Raw genomic sequence first — 13987 nt, 5'->3', positions numbered from 1 at the left:
TAGAGGAGAGGAAAGTGATCAGGAACAGTCAGCATGGATTCACCAAGGGCAAGTCATGCCTGACTAGTCTAATTGATGAGATAACTGGCTCTGTGGATGAGGGGAAAGCAGTGGACGTGTTGTTCCTTGACTTTAGCAAAGCTTTTGACACGGTCTCCCACAGTATTCTTGCCAGCAAGTTAAAGAAGTATGGGCTAGATGAATGGACTATAAGGTGGATAGAAAGTTGGCTAGATTGTCGGGCTCAACGGGTAGTGATCAATGGCTCCATGTCTAGTTGGCAGCCGGTATCAAGCAGAGTGCCCCAAGGGTCTGTCCTTGGGCTGGTTTTGTTCAATATCTTCATAAATGATCTGGAGGATGATATGGATTGCACCCTCAGCAAGTTTGCAGATGACATTAAGCTGGGAGGAGAGGTAGATATGCTGGAGGGTAGGGATAGGATACAGAGGGCCCTAGACAAATTAGAGGATTGGGCCAAAAGAAATTTGATGAGGTTCAACAAGGACAAGTGCAGAGTTCTGCACTTAGGACGGAAGAATCCCATGCACCGCTACAGACTTGGGACCAAATGGCTAGGCAGCAGTTCTGCAGAAAAGGACCGAGGGGCTACCGTGGACGAGAAGCTGGATATGAGTCAACAGTGTGCCGTTGTTGCCAAGAAGGCCAATGGCATTTTGGGCTGTATAAGTAGGGGCATTGCCAGCGGATCAAGGGATGTGATCTTTCTCCTCTATTCGACATTGGTGAGGCCTCATCTGGAGTACTGTGTTCAGTTTTGGGCCCCACACTATAAGAAAGATGTGGAAAAATTGGAAAGCGTCCAGCGGAGGGCAACAAAAATGATTAGGGGACTGGAACACATGATTTATGAGGAGAGGCTGAGGGAACTGGGATTGTTTAGTCTGCGGAAGAGAAGAATGAGGTGGGATTTGATAGCTGCTTTCACCTACCTGAAAGGGGGTTCCAAAGAGGATGGATCTAGACTGTTCTCAGTGGTAGCAGATGACAGGACAAGGAGTAATGGTCTCAAGTTGCAGTGGGGGAGGTTTAGGTTGGATATTAGGAAAAACTTTTTCACTAGGAGGGTGGTGAAACACTGGAATGCGTTACCTAGGGAGGTGGTGGAATCTCCTTCCTTAGAAGTTTTTAAGGTCAGGCTTGACAAAGCCCTGGCTGGGATGATTTAGTTGGGGATTGGTCCTGCTTTGAGCAGGGGGTTGGACTAGATGACCTCCTGAGGTCCCTTCCAACCCTGAACTTCTATGATTCTATGATCAGAACAATGGGCAAGAAAGATTATTTTAGCAGCTATGTTTTGTATGGATTAGATGAGGACTGCGTAGGAAATGGGAAAGCCAGAGAGGAGGATGTTACAATAATCAAGGCAGGATATAACGAGAATTTTAGCAGTAAGGATGGAAAGAAAAGGTAAGACCTTAGAAATTTTGCAACTGGTTGACAGCATGAATGAAATCTAGATGTGAATGAAATTTACTCATGATGATAAAAGCTGTGCCAGTGCTACCCATGGAGTGATTAGCAACTACCTTCTACGTTACCTTATTTTCTTTTTGACTCAGCCACTCCTGTGTGTGCTAAATCAGCGCTTCTAGAAGCAGAAGCTTCTGACTAACCACCAAAAGCCTTTGCTTTCAGAGATGCCAATTCAGTGTTGTAATGACTGGATAACATCCAAGTTAGAAAGGAGATCTTTACTAAACACCCTGAAAAGCTATTGCAACCCCTATGTTGTATCCTATGTGTGTGGCAGCATGATGAATGGGAGTGGTGGAAGAGTGATTCTGAGGTGACTGAGAGCACTTTTTTTTAAAGCTTGTACGCCTGAAGCTATGACACTATGGCATGCGCAGACAAATAACGTCACACCAACTTTTGCAAGCTTTCCAGCAAATGAGGACTCTTCTACTTCTCTGAACACATCCATTTATGGGAAGATCAGAAGTCAATACTGTTTGTTTTGTATGAGGAACTCAGGACAAGAGCAGGGGTTAATTTTAATATACGGTTGTACTCTAAAAATGGATCTGTAAAAACAGCATAAGGTTCCAAGGTGTGTCTATCATTGCCAGAGAAATTATGCTCACTTTACAATTAAAAAAAAAAAATCTTTCAACCTGACAAACTCAGCCTGGGCTCTGAAAGTCAAGCTGTGTTCTTTTCCACCTGTATGACTCATGTATTAGAACCAATAATAAATATGGTAAGCTAGTTAATTGTTTTCCCGATAAGTGAGCTAACATACAACTCAGATCCTTCTCCCATAGGTTTGTTCGCTCTGCAGAGCTTAAAATACCAGAATTTATTAGAAAGTAGTAAAAAATAGTTGTCCAGTCATCAGGTCTGATCTGTAAAGTAATGCCTCTGTCCAAACTAAAGTCTCAGCCTGTCACTCTGACATCTCCTTATGGATATCGGGCTGTCAACTCAGGCTGAACATGGCTGAACCAGAACTCCTAACCTTCCAACCCAAGCCCTCCCCACTACCTCCATCCTCCATCACTGTGACAACACCAGTCATCCTGCTCTCCTCAAGCTCTTGTCAAGCTCTCATCATCTCACATCTTGATTGCTGCAACATCCTTCTCTCTGGCCTTGACAAATTCAGTCTTGCCCCACTTACATCCATTCATGCTGCACAGATCATTTCCCCAGCCCACCGCTTTGACCACTTCAACTCTCTCTTTGTATCTCTCCACGGGACTCCCCCTTCTTTATTACACCACATATAAGATGCTTCTGTTTACTTTCAAGCCTTTATGGTCAATTCCCACCCTACCTGTAATCTCTTATTGGCTAATGGAACTGTCAATACTCACCTCTGATTGGCTCATGGTGACAACATCCATTGCCTGCTTGTTAAATTTTCAACTAAACACCTTTATGCTTTCTCCTATACTGCCCCACATGCTCATTGAGAGGTGCTCTCTGTAAACATCTGCAGTTTAACCTCATTATATCCATCTTCAAATCCCTCCTTAAAATTCTCTTTGCTATGATAGCTATAAAAAAACTTACCCTTTAGGCAGCTGGTGTGCTCAGACCACTGCGTATCATACTGAGCAATACTGTCTCACTGTTTTCTCTCCCACCTGTTTGTATCCATGTGTTATTTCTTGTTTTATACTTAGGTTATAAACTCCTTGGGGTAGCGATCATCTTTTTGTGCTGTGTTTGTACAGCACCTACAGCAATGGACTGCTGGTCCATGATGAGGGTTCTTAGGCTCGATGGTAATACAAATAAATAAATAAAATAATAATAATAATAAATAATTACATGTATATAACCACTTTTCCAATAATAACCACGCATGGAAAAATAAATTGTATGTGAATTAGTTCATCTGTCATTTCACAGTGCAAGACATGTATTTCATTTAACTTTTAACCATTTTGCTGTGTTCCTGCTTTTATATTTTCATCTCTTTTTAAACTGTTTAGTTTAAACTGTCCAAGCTGACAAGCACTAACAAAATTAGTACTAATAATAACTTGTCCCTTCTCTCTATAATATTGTATGTGAGGTTATAAACCCCTCTCTGCAAATAAAAATTTGGTTCATATTTGTTTAAACACCCCTCCTCATTCAGTATTTTTTCTCCTCATTTTTCAATGTGAGCATACTATTCATACCCTGCTCTGAATACAGAAATATTAATTTCCTCATGGTTTTTTGATGGTGCTCATTATTATTGTATCCAAGTGCTTCACGAACATTAACTAGTTTATCTTCATCTTTCCCCTGTGAGATGAGGGGATGGTATTATCCCCTTTTACAGATGGGAAATGAGGCACTGAGAGATTAAGATCAAAGCTATCCGCTGCTTTTGGGTGCCCAATTTGAGATGCCAAGGACCTGATTTTTTAGAGTACTTTGCATTACGGGGCACTTTATAAGTTCAAAGCACAGCTCCCATTGACTTTGGTTGCAGTTGTCAGTTTTCAGCACTTCTGCAAATCAGACCCGAGTGTCTCAAGTCAGGCACTCAGAAAACAAGGCACAGAGTTAGTGACCACCTGTGAAAAGTTTAGTTTCAGTGACTTGCATAGGCTCACTTAGACTTCTGAAAGGCATATGACTTGGGTTAAAAAACTAGAACTATATAAAATTAACATGTCACACATTAAATTGATTAAAAATTGGTTGACTGATAGGACTCAGAATGTAACTGTAAATGGGAAATCATCATTGTACAAGAGTGTTTCCAATTAGTTCCAAGAGGGATCAGTTCTTGGCCTTATGCTATTTAACATTTTCATCAATAACCTGGAAGAAAACAAAACAATCACTGATTAAGTTTGCATATGACACAAAAATTGGGGGAGTGGTAAATCATGAAGAGGCTACAGAGTGATCTGGATCACCTGGTTAACAGGGAACAAGCAAACAACATGTGTTATATTATGGCGAACTGTAAATGTATACCTCTAGGAACAAAGAATGTAGGCCATATTACATGAGGGGGACTCTATCCTGGGAAGCAGTGAATTTGAAAAATATTTGGTGGTTGTGGTAAATAATCAGCTGAACTTTTGGCTCCCAGTGTGACACTGTGGCCAAAAGAGCTAATGCAGTCCTGGCATGCATAAACAGGGGAATCTTGAGTAGGGGTAGAGAAGTTATTTTATCTCTATATTTAGGATTGGTGTGACTGCTGCTAGGATACGGTTTCCAGTTCTGGTGTCTACAATTCAAGAAGGATATTGATAAACTAGAAAGGGTTCAGAGAAGAGCCACAAGAATGATTAAAGGATTAAAAAACATGCCTTCTAGTAATAGACTTAGAGAGCTCAATATATTTAGATTAACAAAGAAAAGAAAGGTTAAGGGGTGACTTGATTACAGTCTATAAGTATCTACATAGGGAACAAATATTTAATAGTAGGCTCTTCAATCTAGCAGAGAACATTATAACACAATCCAATGACTGGAAATAGAAGCTAGACAAATTCAGATTGCAAATAAGAGTACTTTTAACAGTGAGCCTAATTAATCATTCAAACAACTTACCAAGGGTTGTGGCAGATTCTCCATCACTGACAATTTTTAAATCAAGATTGGATGTTTTCTAAAAGATATGCTGTAGGGATTATTTTGGGGGAGTTCTATGACCTGTGTTATGCAGGAGGTCACACTAGATGATCAAAATTATCCTTTCTGACCTTTGAATCTATGAATCCAATCTGAGGGTATGTCTTCACTACCTGCCATATCAGCAGGCAGCCATTGATCCAGTGGGGATCGATTTATCGCATCTAGTCTAGATGCGATAAATCGACCCTCGAGCACTCTCCCATCAACTCCTGTACTCCAGTGCTATGAGAGGCGCAGGCAGAGTTGATGAGGGAACAGCAGCGCTAGTACTGAACATGTTCAAACTTAGATTTTTCAAAGGCTTATAAAATGGCCAAATTTGGGCAGTTTTACAAGGGCACAGCAAAGGCATTTTCCTGGCACAAGGTTAAATGCTCCCCTCTCCCTCTCCCCACCCTTTCTCCTGCCAAATTTCAAGGCTCTGCTCCAAAGCTTGACTGGGTTAGAGCTTCTAAATGACACAGTTGTAAGATGTTTTTTTTAACATGGCAAAACAACAGGACTTTCCCTAATCTCATTCTTGGAAACTGATGAACTGTTTTGGCGGAAAAATAAATAAAGAAAACAGCCTGAAGCAGACACCCAGGATGGAAAAATTTCAGTCTAAATAGTATAGTAGTTGAAAATTTAGATATAAGGTCCAAAACCATATTCATTTGTCTGAATGGGTTTCAGAGTCAGTTTTCTAGCTAGGGAGGTTAATAAAAAAAAACTTATTTAAAAAAGTATTTACAAAAAAAAAAAAAAGCTGAGATAAATATGTTATATGTAAGGACAATATTCTCCAGGAGAGTTTTAACTGGTTAAAAAATGGTATGAAATAATATGAAAATAATTTGGAGCATGTTAATTTGATGAAAAGTCAAACCTGTTTTAAGTGTTTCCAGTTTAATCAGCAGAAAAAGAGTTGAGTAATTACTTAGGATGTACAACTAGAATAAGTTGATGCGCATCAGCAGTTGCATCTTCAAATCATGTTCCATTCTGTTGCTTCATTCAGGGGTCAGATATAACTGAGACAGGAGGTACATTCCATAGAAATTCATACATTTCACATAATTTATGTCCAGAAGGAATCACTAGATCATATGCTCTGGCCTCCTATATATCACAGGCCATTAAATTTTAACCAGACACCACTATCTTGAGCCCAACAACTTGGGCAAGTTGCAGAGCTCCCTGAGCAAAGCGGGGGAAACTGCTCTTTTTCAGGCATGTCATGTTAATGTGGGTATGAACTTTAAATGGAAACTGGGTAGTGAATTTGAATTAAGAGATTTAACTTGAAGGGTGGAGTTGGTTTGCAATCAAGTTTTATAGGATTGGATGGCATAATGTTATTCCTAGTTACATGCCAATGAAAACATTAAACTGATGTTAATGTTGCTTACATGAAAATACAGGGTAAGAGAGATGAAAGGAAGATAATTCCTGATATCCATGACTGTCAGGAGACCACAAATCAAGAAATGTGTGTGAGATAGCAAGCTACACTTGGAAAGGGCAAAGGATCCAGCAAGGCTTAAAATTGGCTAGGTTGCATGTGGAGGCAACTTGGTTGTTGGTGCGGAGATGTTATAAATGTATTTGAATAAGCTGTCAGAGTCCTAAAATATTTTTATTCTAAATTGACAAATTTCCATTGTCAGACAATAACAGACCTAACATATATCTGATGCCACTTTAAGCCATGTTGTCCATGGCTTGCTTTTGTCACCAGCATCCAGAAATTCTCTTGGTAGCCCTAGACATACAAAGAGAAATGTGAAGTAACAAAATATTTCAGACTGTTCAAAGGATGCCATGTCTGACAGACCATTCTCTCATCTGCCTCTGCATACTGATTTGCAAATTCTAAATAGCTTTGACATGCAATACACTTTGAATTCTGGCAAGTGCTATATATTTGCAGTACATTGAAAATTAAAATGAAAAAAGCACTTGTGTTTGCATTATGGATATTGAATTTTGACTTGTGCTATCAATCGATGAATCTATCATCTCCTTTAATTAATTTTTTTTAAAAGGGTGGGTAATTAACTTTTATTTGCTTCTGCAAGAAAACTTGATTTAAAGATTTAGTCAAATATGTTCAATCTTTTTAGATCAACTCAAGATTGCTGTCATTGCTCCCAAAACAATTTTGATGGGTCAATTACATCATTATTCGGATATAGTTTCACTGTAAGCCTCAGAATTGGCATATCGTCTTTGCTGAAGATGCTGCTTTTATAATGCTGGATAGGGATAGGAAATCTCAAGTAGCTGCAAATCTCTTTGAGGAATTTCTAAAGTTTGTTCTAAAGTTTGTAAAGATCATTAATGAGTAGAAACACTGTTGGTGAACTGGCAGACATAAATCAGTCAGATAAATTACTGTTTTACCAAAGTCGTCAGTCTTTACCAACCTACTTTACTAAAGTTATCAGTAAGATAAAGTATGACTTTAAAATTATGTATATATATAAAATTATATATATCTAATACATGGCAAAAATCAAGTCTCTTCTGAGAAAGCAATGAACACTTTAGCAGTATGCACAGCAGATGGTTAAAGAGAATTCAATCTGAAGTGTCAACAGCACAAGTCATGGCTTCTTAGAAGACTGTCACCTTGATTTTTATAGAATACATTTTCTCCACTGAGAAAATTCTCACCATAATTTTACACCCAAAGTTTTGTGAGATAATTACTACTTAATATATTGAGATATCAAAGTACAGGTTCTACATTTGCCAAAGACATAATCCCAGGAGTCTGTTTGGAAAATTATTGGGGACTTTTTAAAATTCATTCTTTATGCCTTTTAATCCTGTGCTTCCCTGAAACTTGGTAAACTTCCCTGGTGTTTTTGTGATGGGAACACCACTTCTTAAGAACTGATTAAGGGTCAGCAGAACTCATTTCACAAAAAGGTCTTCAATAGCAATTATGAGAAGTATTGTCAACCAACATTCCAATGAGTTTGCATGAAACTGGTAACATAGAAGTGAAAAGTGTTTTTACTGATACATTGAGCCAACTCTTTGTGATATCTTTTGTTTGAGAGTAATTCAAATATTGGTAATTATTTATTTCATGCTTCCTTTCTGTGTATTTGTGGAGTTTACACAATTTAAAACATTTGAAAGTTTAACAGTTGGCCCCTTCATGTAATTTCTTGAGAATTACTTCAATTTAGCACTAGGATATTATGGAGTACTTGGGAGCAAGCTACTGCAAACCTGCTCCTGTACTGAAGTTGTTTTAACACTATGTACAGTATCTCATCATATTTAGCTAATGATTTATATTCCCTTTGGTTATGGATAATGATAATTACAAAATAAAGGAGGTCTCAGCAGTTGAAACAATTGTTTATGTGAGTAATAACCATGGAGGGGAAAGCTTGTTGATTTTGCTGTTCGTGTATTTGTTTTTGCTTGGAAATGGATAGAAAAAGACAAGGAATTTTCATTGTAACAAATAATTTGCCTCCATGTTCTTTAAGCAAGGTACTTACGCACAATGTGCTTATAATTAGGCATGTGCATAAGTATCTAATCACAATTATGAAATTATCAATAAACAGATATAAGCTATTTTATTTAGAAATATAGAGTGCATATTCTTAAGGCTGGCAGCCATTATGTTTAAAATATGTTACTACAATTAAACATAAGCACAACTTTGGAGTGACATACATATGCTATATCTCTTATGTTAGATTGCATCAAGCCTCAGTGCCCCATTTGACTGTGTTCACACCCTGTGCCTATCAGATAATTATTGCATAGAGTACTTATGTGGCTGGGAGGTGTAGCTGTTGTTGTCCTGATTAAGACAGTATGCTCCTGCAAAGGTTTTAACTAGAGCAGAAGGATGGACTTGTTACAACATGATCTTGATTGAGAAGACTGAAAACTTGCTTCACAACACAGAACTAGATTTTAACAAATTACATCATGTATTAAAGTGAGAAAAACAGCTCTGAATACATTTAGACCATTGGTAATATTTAGAATGATTCCCAGATGCATGATCCATAATGCGCTTGTATAATTATTGGGGCTGCACAGTGTCTGAGTGCACCAAACCCTAGGGTGCCAGTTGCATGCCATGTACACTGCTATTCTGAGGCAATCACTGTAGGTTCTTCAACAGGTAGGCTTTGTAGACATTATTAGCCCTGGTGAGTCCCCATAACCATTCAGACATGGCTACGTGAAAAGGTATTTTACTAGGGCTGGCAGGAAAGCCGAAGTTTGCACATACCCTAGGTACAGAGGCTTGAATAGTTAAAGCTCAAAGTGAGCAACAGTGGTTTTTGGTTGGGCCACTGGGGCAGTCCACTTGAGGCAGTCAAGGCTCTTCAGGCCTAGCGGTGCATGCTCCAATCCAGTTTATATTCAATCAAATAGGAATTTGCAGATTTCTAGGGGAGGTTCAGTTAATGCCTCTCATTGGGCCACTCTGCACTGGCTCCCTACCCAACCACTTCTGCTCCTCCATAAGTCCCACCCAGACCTGCACTCTGCTCTCATGTCTGACAGTCACTGCCTATTTCACGCATGACTCTGTGTACATTTCCTGAGGGTCCTCTCTGGATTCAGCTTCTCTGCAGCTCCTCCCTCACAATGTGGCTGCTGCTTCTCAAGGGACCCTGGCCCCTTCCTGGTTCAGTACCTGGCTAAGGGAAGGGGATATGCAGTAGGGAGGGGGCTGGTGAAAGGTCCCCTGTGTTGCAAATCCATCACACTGATTTTGGAACAGGATCCATCTAAATAGCCTATGCCCAACAAACACACAGTATTCAACCAAGTCTTTGCTGTGAGAAGGGTCTTGGGGATGGACAATGCTGTGTGGCAGATCAGTCCCCATTAAAACTCATAATTCTCACATTTAATGTATAAGCACAGCCTCCATTTTTGTTCATAAAATACATAAGCTACCATTAAGGGGCCATTTAGACCTACTAAATCTTACTAATTTAAGAAAGAGGCTCCCTCATTTTTTAAAAATAATTTCATGCCATTTTAAAAGTTTCTATTTTGCGGGCTGGTAATCTCTGAACATGAGCAGACTAAACTGAACAGAGAAGTAAATTTGTACTTGGATTCAATCTCCAGCAGTGGAAAAAGCTCATAGTATATCTGAATTTAAACCAGCATGGTGGTAAAACCCGCTTGGAACCACCCCTTGAGAGCCTCCACACTGAAGGATTTAATTGTGTTTCAATTACATTTAAAACTTCATTAAATTTTAACTTTCTCTCTGAAAATTGTTACAGCCTTGAAACCAATTGATGAGTCAGTTGATGGGGGGGAGGGTGTCTTCTCTTCCAGCCCAGGAGCACAAAGGCAGAACAACAAGGTGATGAGCTTGGCTATTCAATAGTTCTCTCCAACATCCCTGCCACTGCTTTGACAAAACAAAATGAAAGATGTTATGTAAGCTTGACCTAAACTTGACCTAAACCAATGGGTTTGAATTGACTAGGGTTTAAAGGGACTGGGACTTTTCAGCTTGGAAAAGAGATGACTAAGGGCGGATATGATAAAGATCTATAAAACCATGACTGGTGTGGAGAAAGTAAAGAAGGAAGTGTTATTTATTCCTTCTCATACCACAAGAACAACGAGTCACCAAATGAAATTAATAGGCAGCAGGTTTAAAACAAACAAAAGGAAGTATTTTTTCACACAATGCACCGCTGACCTGTGAAACTCCTTGCCAGAGGATGTTGTGAAGGCCAAGACTATAACAGGGTCCAAAAAAGAACTAGATAAATACATGGAGAATAGGTCTATCAATGGCTATTAGTCAGGATCGGCAGGGGTGGTGTCGCTAGCCTCTTTTTGCCAGATACTGGGAATGGGTAACAGGGAATGGATCACTTGATGATTACCTGTTTTGTTCAGTCCCTCTGGGGCACCTGGCATTGGCCACTGTCGGAAGACAGGATACTGGGCTAGATGGACCTTTGGTCTGACCCAGTATGGCCGTTCTTATGTTACCTTACATATGGTACCCCAAATACCTATATGAAATGCTTAGTACACTCATTTTACTTTCAATGTGTAGTGTGTTTTGCACCAATCATTGTTCAAGGCAAAGCCTGTCATTACTTGCCAGGTGACAACATTGCAATGAGCCTGAAAAGTGATGGCCTGGTCTATTCTATGTAAAGTTCCTGTTCTGGCCCCTTCCAGGGCAGTTGGTGAAGTGGCCTGGTGCTCCCTCCCTGCCTCTCATCTGTGGTTGCCAGAGCCATAGGGCTTTATCCAGGAGCTGCACATGGCTTCCGATTACAATTTCACGTGGACATGATTTTTAAACAGATAGGAAACCACACGGACTATGCATGTGACACTATCGCCCAGTGCTTCATGAGCAGTTTCATACACATGCCCGCGGTATAGCTGGGTGGATCTGTGATATATCACAGCCATGGTTAATGATGATTTTGTGATGCTAAAACATGATGCCACAAAACTGCCCCGGTTTACGTATTTTGAAAACAGGGTGACTGCTGGGGGGGGAAGAACCCAGGAGCTGACCACCTCCAGTGGCGATGGCCGTGACAGGCACAGAGCCTTGTAAATGAGCCCTTGGCGGCATCCCTGTAGCTCCGCCCCTGCCTGAAAGGAGGGCTGGGAGCCCTCGGCTGCCGCGCCTTTCCATCATGCTGTTCACACCCCCACCTCTCATCTGCCCCCTTGACCCAATCACTGCGCCTGCGCTACAACATGGCCCAAACCCCCTTTGTGCGCCTGCGCAGGAAATTCTTGCGTCTGCGGGTGGCCATGTTTCCCTCCAGGCGCCCAACCTAGTGCGCGCCTGCGCAAACGAGCCCTTCGGTGGTAGTCGCCGCTGTCCTCGATGCGCGCCTGCGCGGTGAGTCTGAGGCGGCGGGGTAGGTGTTCTCTGCGGAGGGTGACGTCACCCCCTCCCTGCCCTGCTGTCGGCACCGCCTCTGCTCGAGGAGGGGAGGGTCCGGACTCGCCGGCTGCAGGCGCCGCCATGGCTGCCATATTGGGGAGGAAGTGAGAGCAGGAGGCGGCAGCGGCGGCCAGGGAGGAGCCCTTCCCCTCTCCCCTCCGCTGAGTGAGGCGCTGCTCTGCCGGCGGCGGCCGCTCGCAGGACTCCGGAGCGGGCGGCGTGGAGGTGGCGGCGGCGGCGGCTGGGCTGAGCGCCCCGAAGGCGGCGGCTTTGGCCTAAGATGGCGGACCCGGCGGAATGTAACATCAAAGTGATGTGTCGCTTCAGGCCTCTCAACGACTCCGAGGTGACCCGCGGCGACAAGTATGTCGCCAAGTTCCAGGGAGAGGACACCGTTATCATCGCGGTGAGCGCCGGGCTGGGGAGGGGGCCGGATACCACGGGGATGGGCGCGGTACGAAGGGGAGAGACAAAAGTCGGAGAAGAGCTGAGCGAGAGCGGAGGGGGCCAGGCGAGGGATGCAGCCGGGCTTCGTGGGGGCATGACCGGGCAGAGGAGGGAGCAGGGCAGGCACAGGGGTTGACTTGGCCGGGCGGAGTACAGGTACTATATAAAGCTGCCACCCAATCAAAGACTCCCTGCCTAGCAGGCCTCTTGCAGAGGCTTGGTCAAACAGCACTCGAAACTTTGGGCATGGCTTTAAGAGGCAGTTTTGAATTTGAGGTGGGACCGTCGTGCACATTTCATACACTGTGCATAGGAAAGTTGTGGTGCTTTATCGCAGATCAGTGCTGTAATGAGTGCCCTCCCCCACGCCACCTGAGAGACCTAGAGAAACAGCTCTTATGTGTGGAGGAAAATGGTGTATACAGCAGTGTGTGTGTGCCATTAATGGATTTGGATTGTTCGTTACTGACCAGTAGTAATTTTCCAATTCATATCTTTCTTTACTAATCGTTCTGAGGAAGTTTGCACTGAACTAGGGTACAAAATAAGCAGGGTGACTCAGGAGAATAGAGCGCCCCAGATATTGGGCTTTCCATTCTTCTGTTTTCAGGATATTATTGATAGTGGTTTTGTGAATACAGTAGTGAAATTTTAAAATAAAGAACAGACATCCTAGAAATAGGTGTATGGGAAGAGAGAGAAAATGGGCAAAAGATCTAGGCTTCTTTTGTGTAACGTAATGAGTTTGGCAACTAATGTCTGCATTAGTAATGTCTAAGAAAGAAGTTACCAGAGTAATTTGTTCACTGAATAGTTTTGGCAAAAGAAAATCTGTTGAGTGGCTTTTGTGATCAGTACATCAACCAGTGGGCTAGTGACTAATACTTTGTCCAGCAAAATAAATTGAGCCTGCTTATGTCTTTGTGGTTCATCACACATTTGCTTGCAATTTAATAAAAATCACTCTCTGTAGAATAGAGGCCTGCTGTGAAGAGATCTTGTTGGTGTCCTGGAAAAGATCATTCGAGCAGTGCCAGTTTGCAATGCAGCTGCTGTAGAGTGAGTTATTGAATGGAGAGCTAGACTATATTTACAGTAACAGTCTTCTCCCGTATCATTTGTATTTGTTGGTAAAGATTTTTTTTCTGTAATTATGTCTCACTTGTACTCATTCTTAATCTGCGCATTCAGATGAAGAATTTGCCACACAGTGGCACAATTGCAAATTTAGAGAGGAAATGAGGAATATACTTTAAAATTTACCTTGCTAATATTTTAGATTTTAGGTTTCTGTACACTATTTTCTTCTTGAAGCAACCCAAATTAAACATATTTATTCATAGCAGCTTAACTTGGAAGTGGAACAAATGTGTAACAGTAAATAAAGGTTCTGTTAGCTTCATATTTATAGCACAAGGCTTTAAAGTATTACTTCTCTTCTACTTAAATTCAGTTTTAGAAAACAAATGGATTGCTAATGGAATATGGAACCTTTTGCTG

The 13987-nt window shown here is 41.5% G+C and overlaps 1 protein-coding gene across 5 annotated transcripts in view; it reads left to right on the top strand.

Annotated features, from left to right (window-relative positions):
- Nucleotides 1-12073: 12073 nt before the first annotated feature.
- KIF5B (kinesin family member 5B) overlaps nt 12074-13987 on the top strand; it is a 67957-nt gene continuing 66043 nt past the window's right edge. For 3 of the 5 annotated variants that reach the window (XM_073334409.1, XM_073334407.1, XM_073334412.1), the window contains exon 1: nt 12074-12446. In XM_073334409.1, coding sequence (XP_073190510.1) covers nt 12321-12446 — 126 coding nt within the window. In that variant the 5' untranslated portion in view covers nt 12074-12320. The remainder of the gene's footprint in view (nt 12447-13987) is intronic. The other 2 variants (XM_073334411.1, XM_073334408.1) reach the window with 1 other exon arrangement.

The sequence above is a fragment of the Lepidochelys kempii genome, chromosome 2 (assembly GCF_965140265.1).
Source record: "Lepidochelys kempii isolate rLepKem1 chromosome 2, rLepKem1.hap2, whole genome shotgun sequence".
Lineage (NCBI taxonomy): Eukaryota > Metazoa > Chordata > Testudines > Cheloniidae > Lepidochelys > Lepidochelys kempii.
The sequence above is the reverse complement of the archived record's forward strand: the minus strand, read 5'-3'. Positions and strand labels throughout refer to the sequence as shown.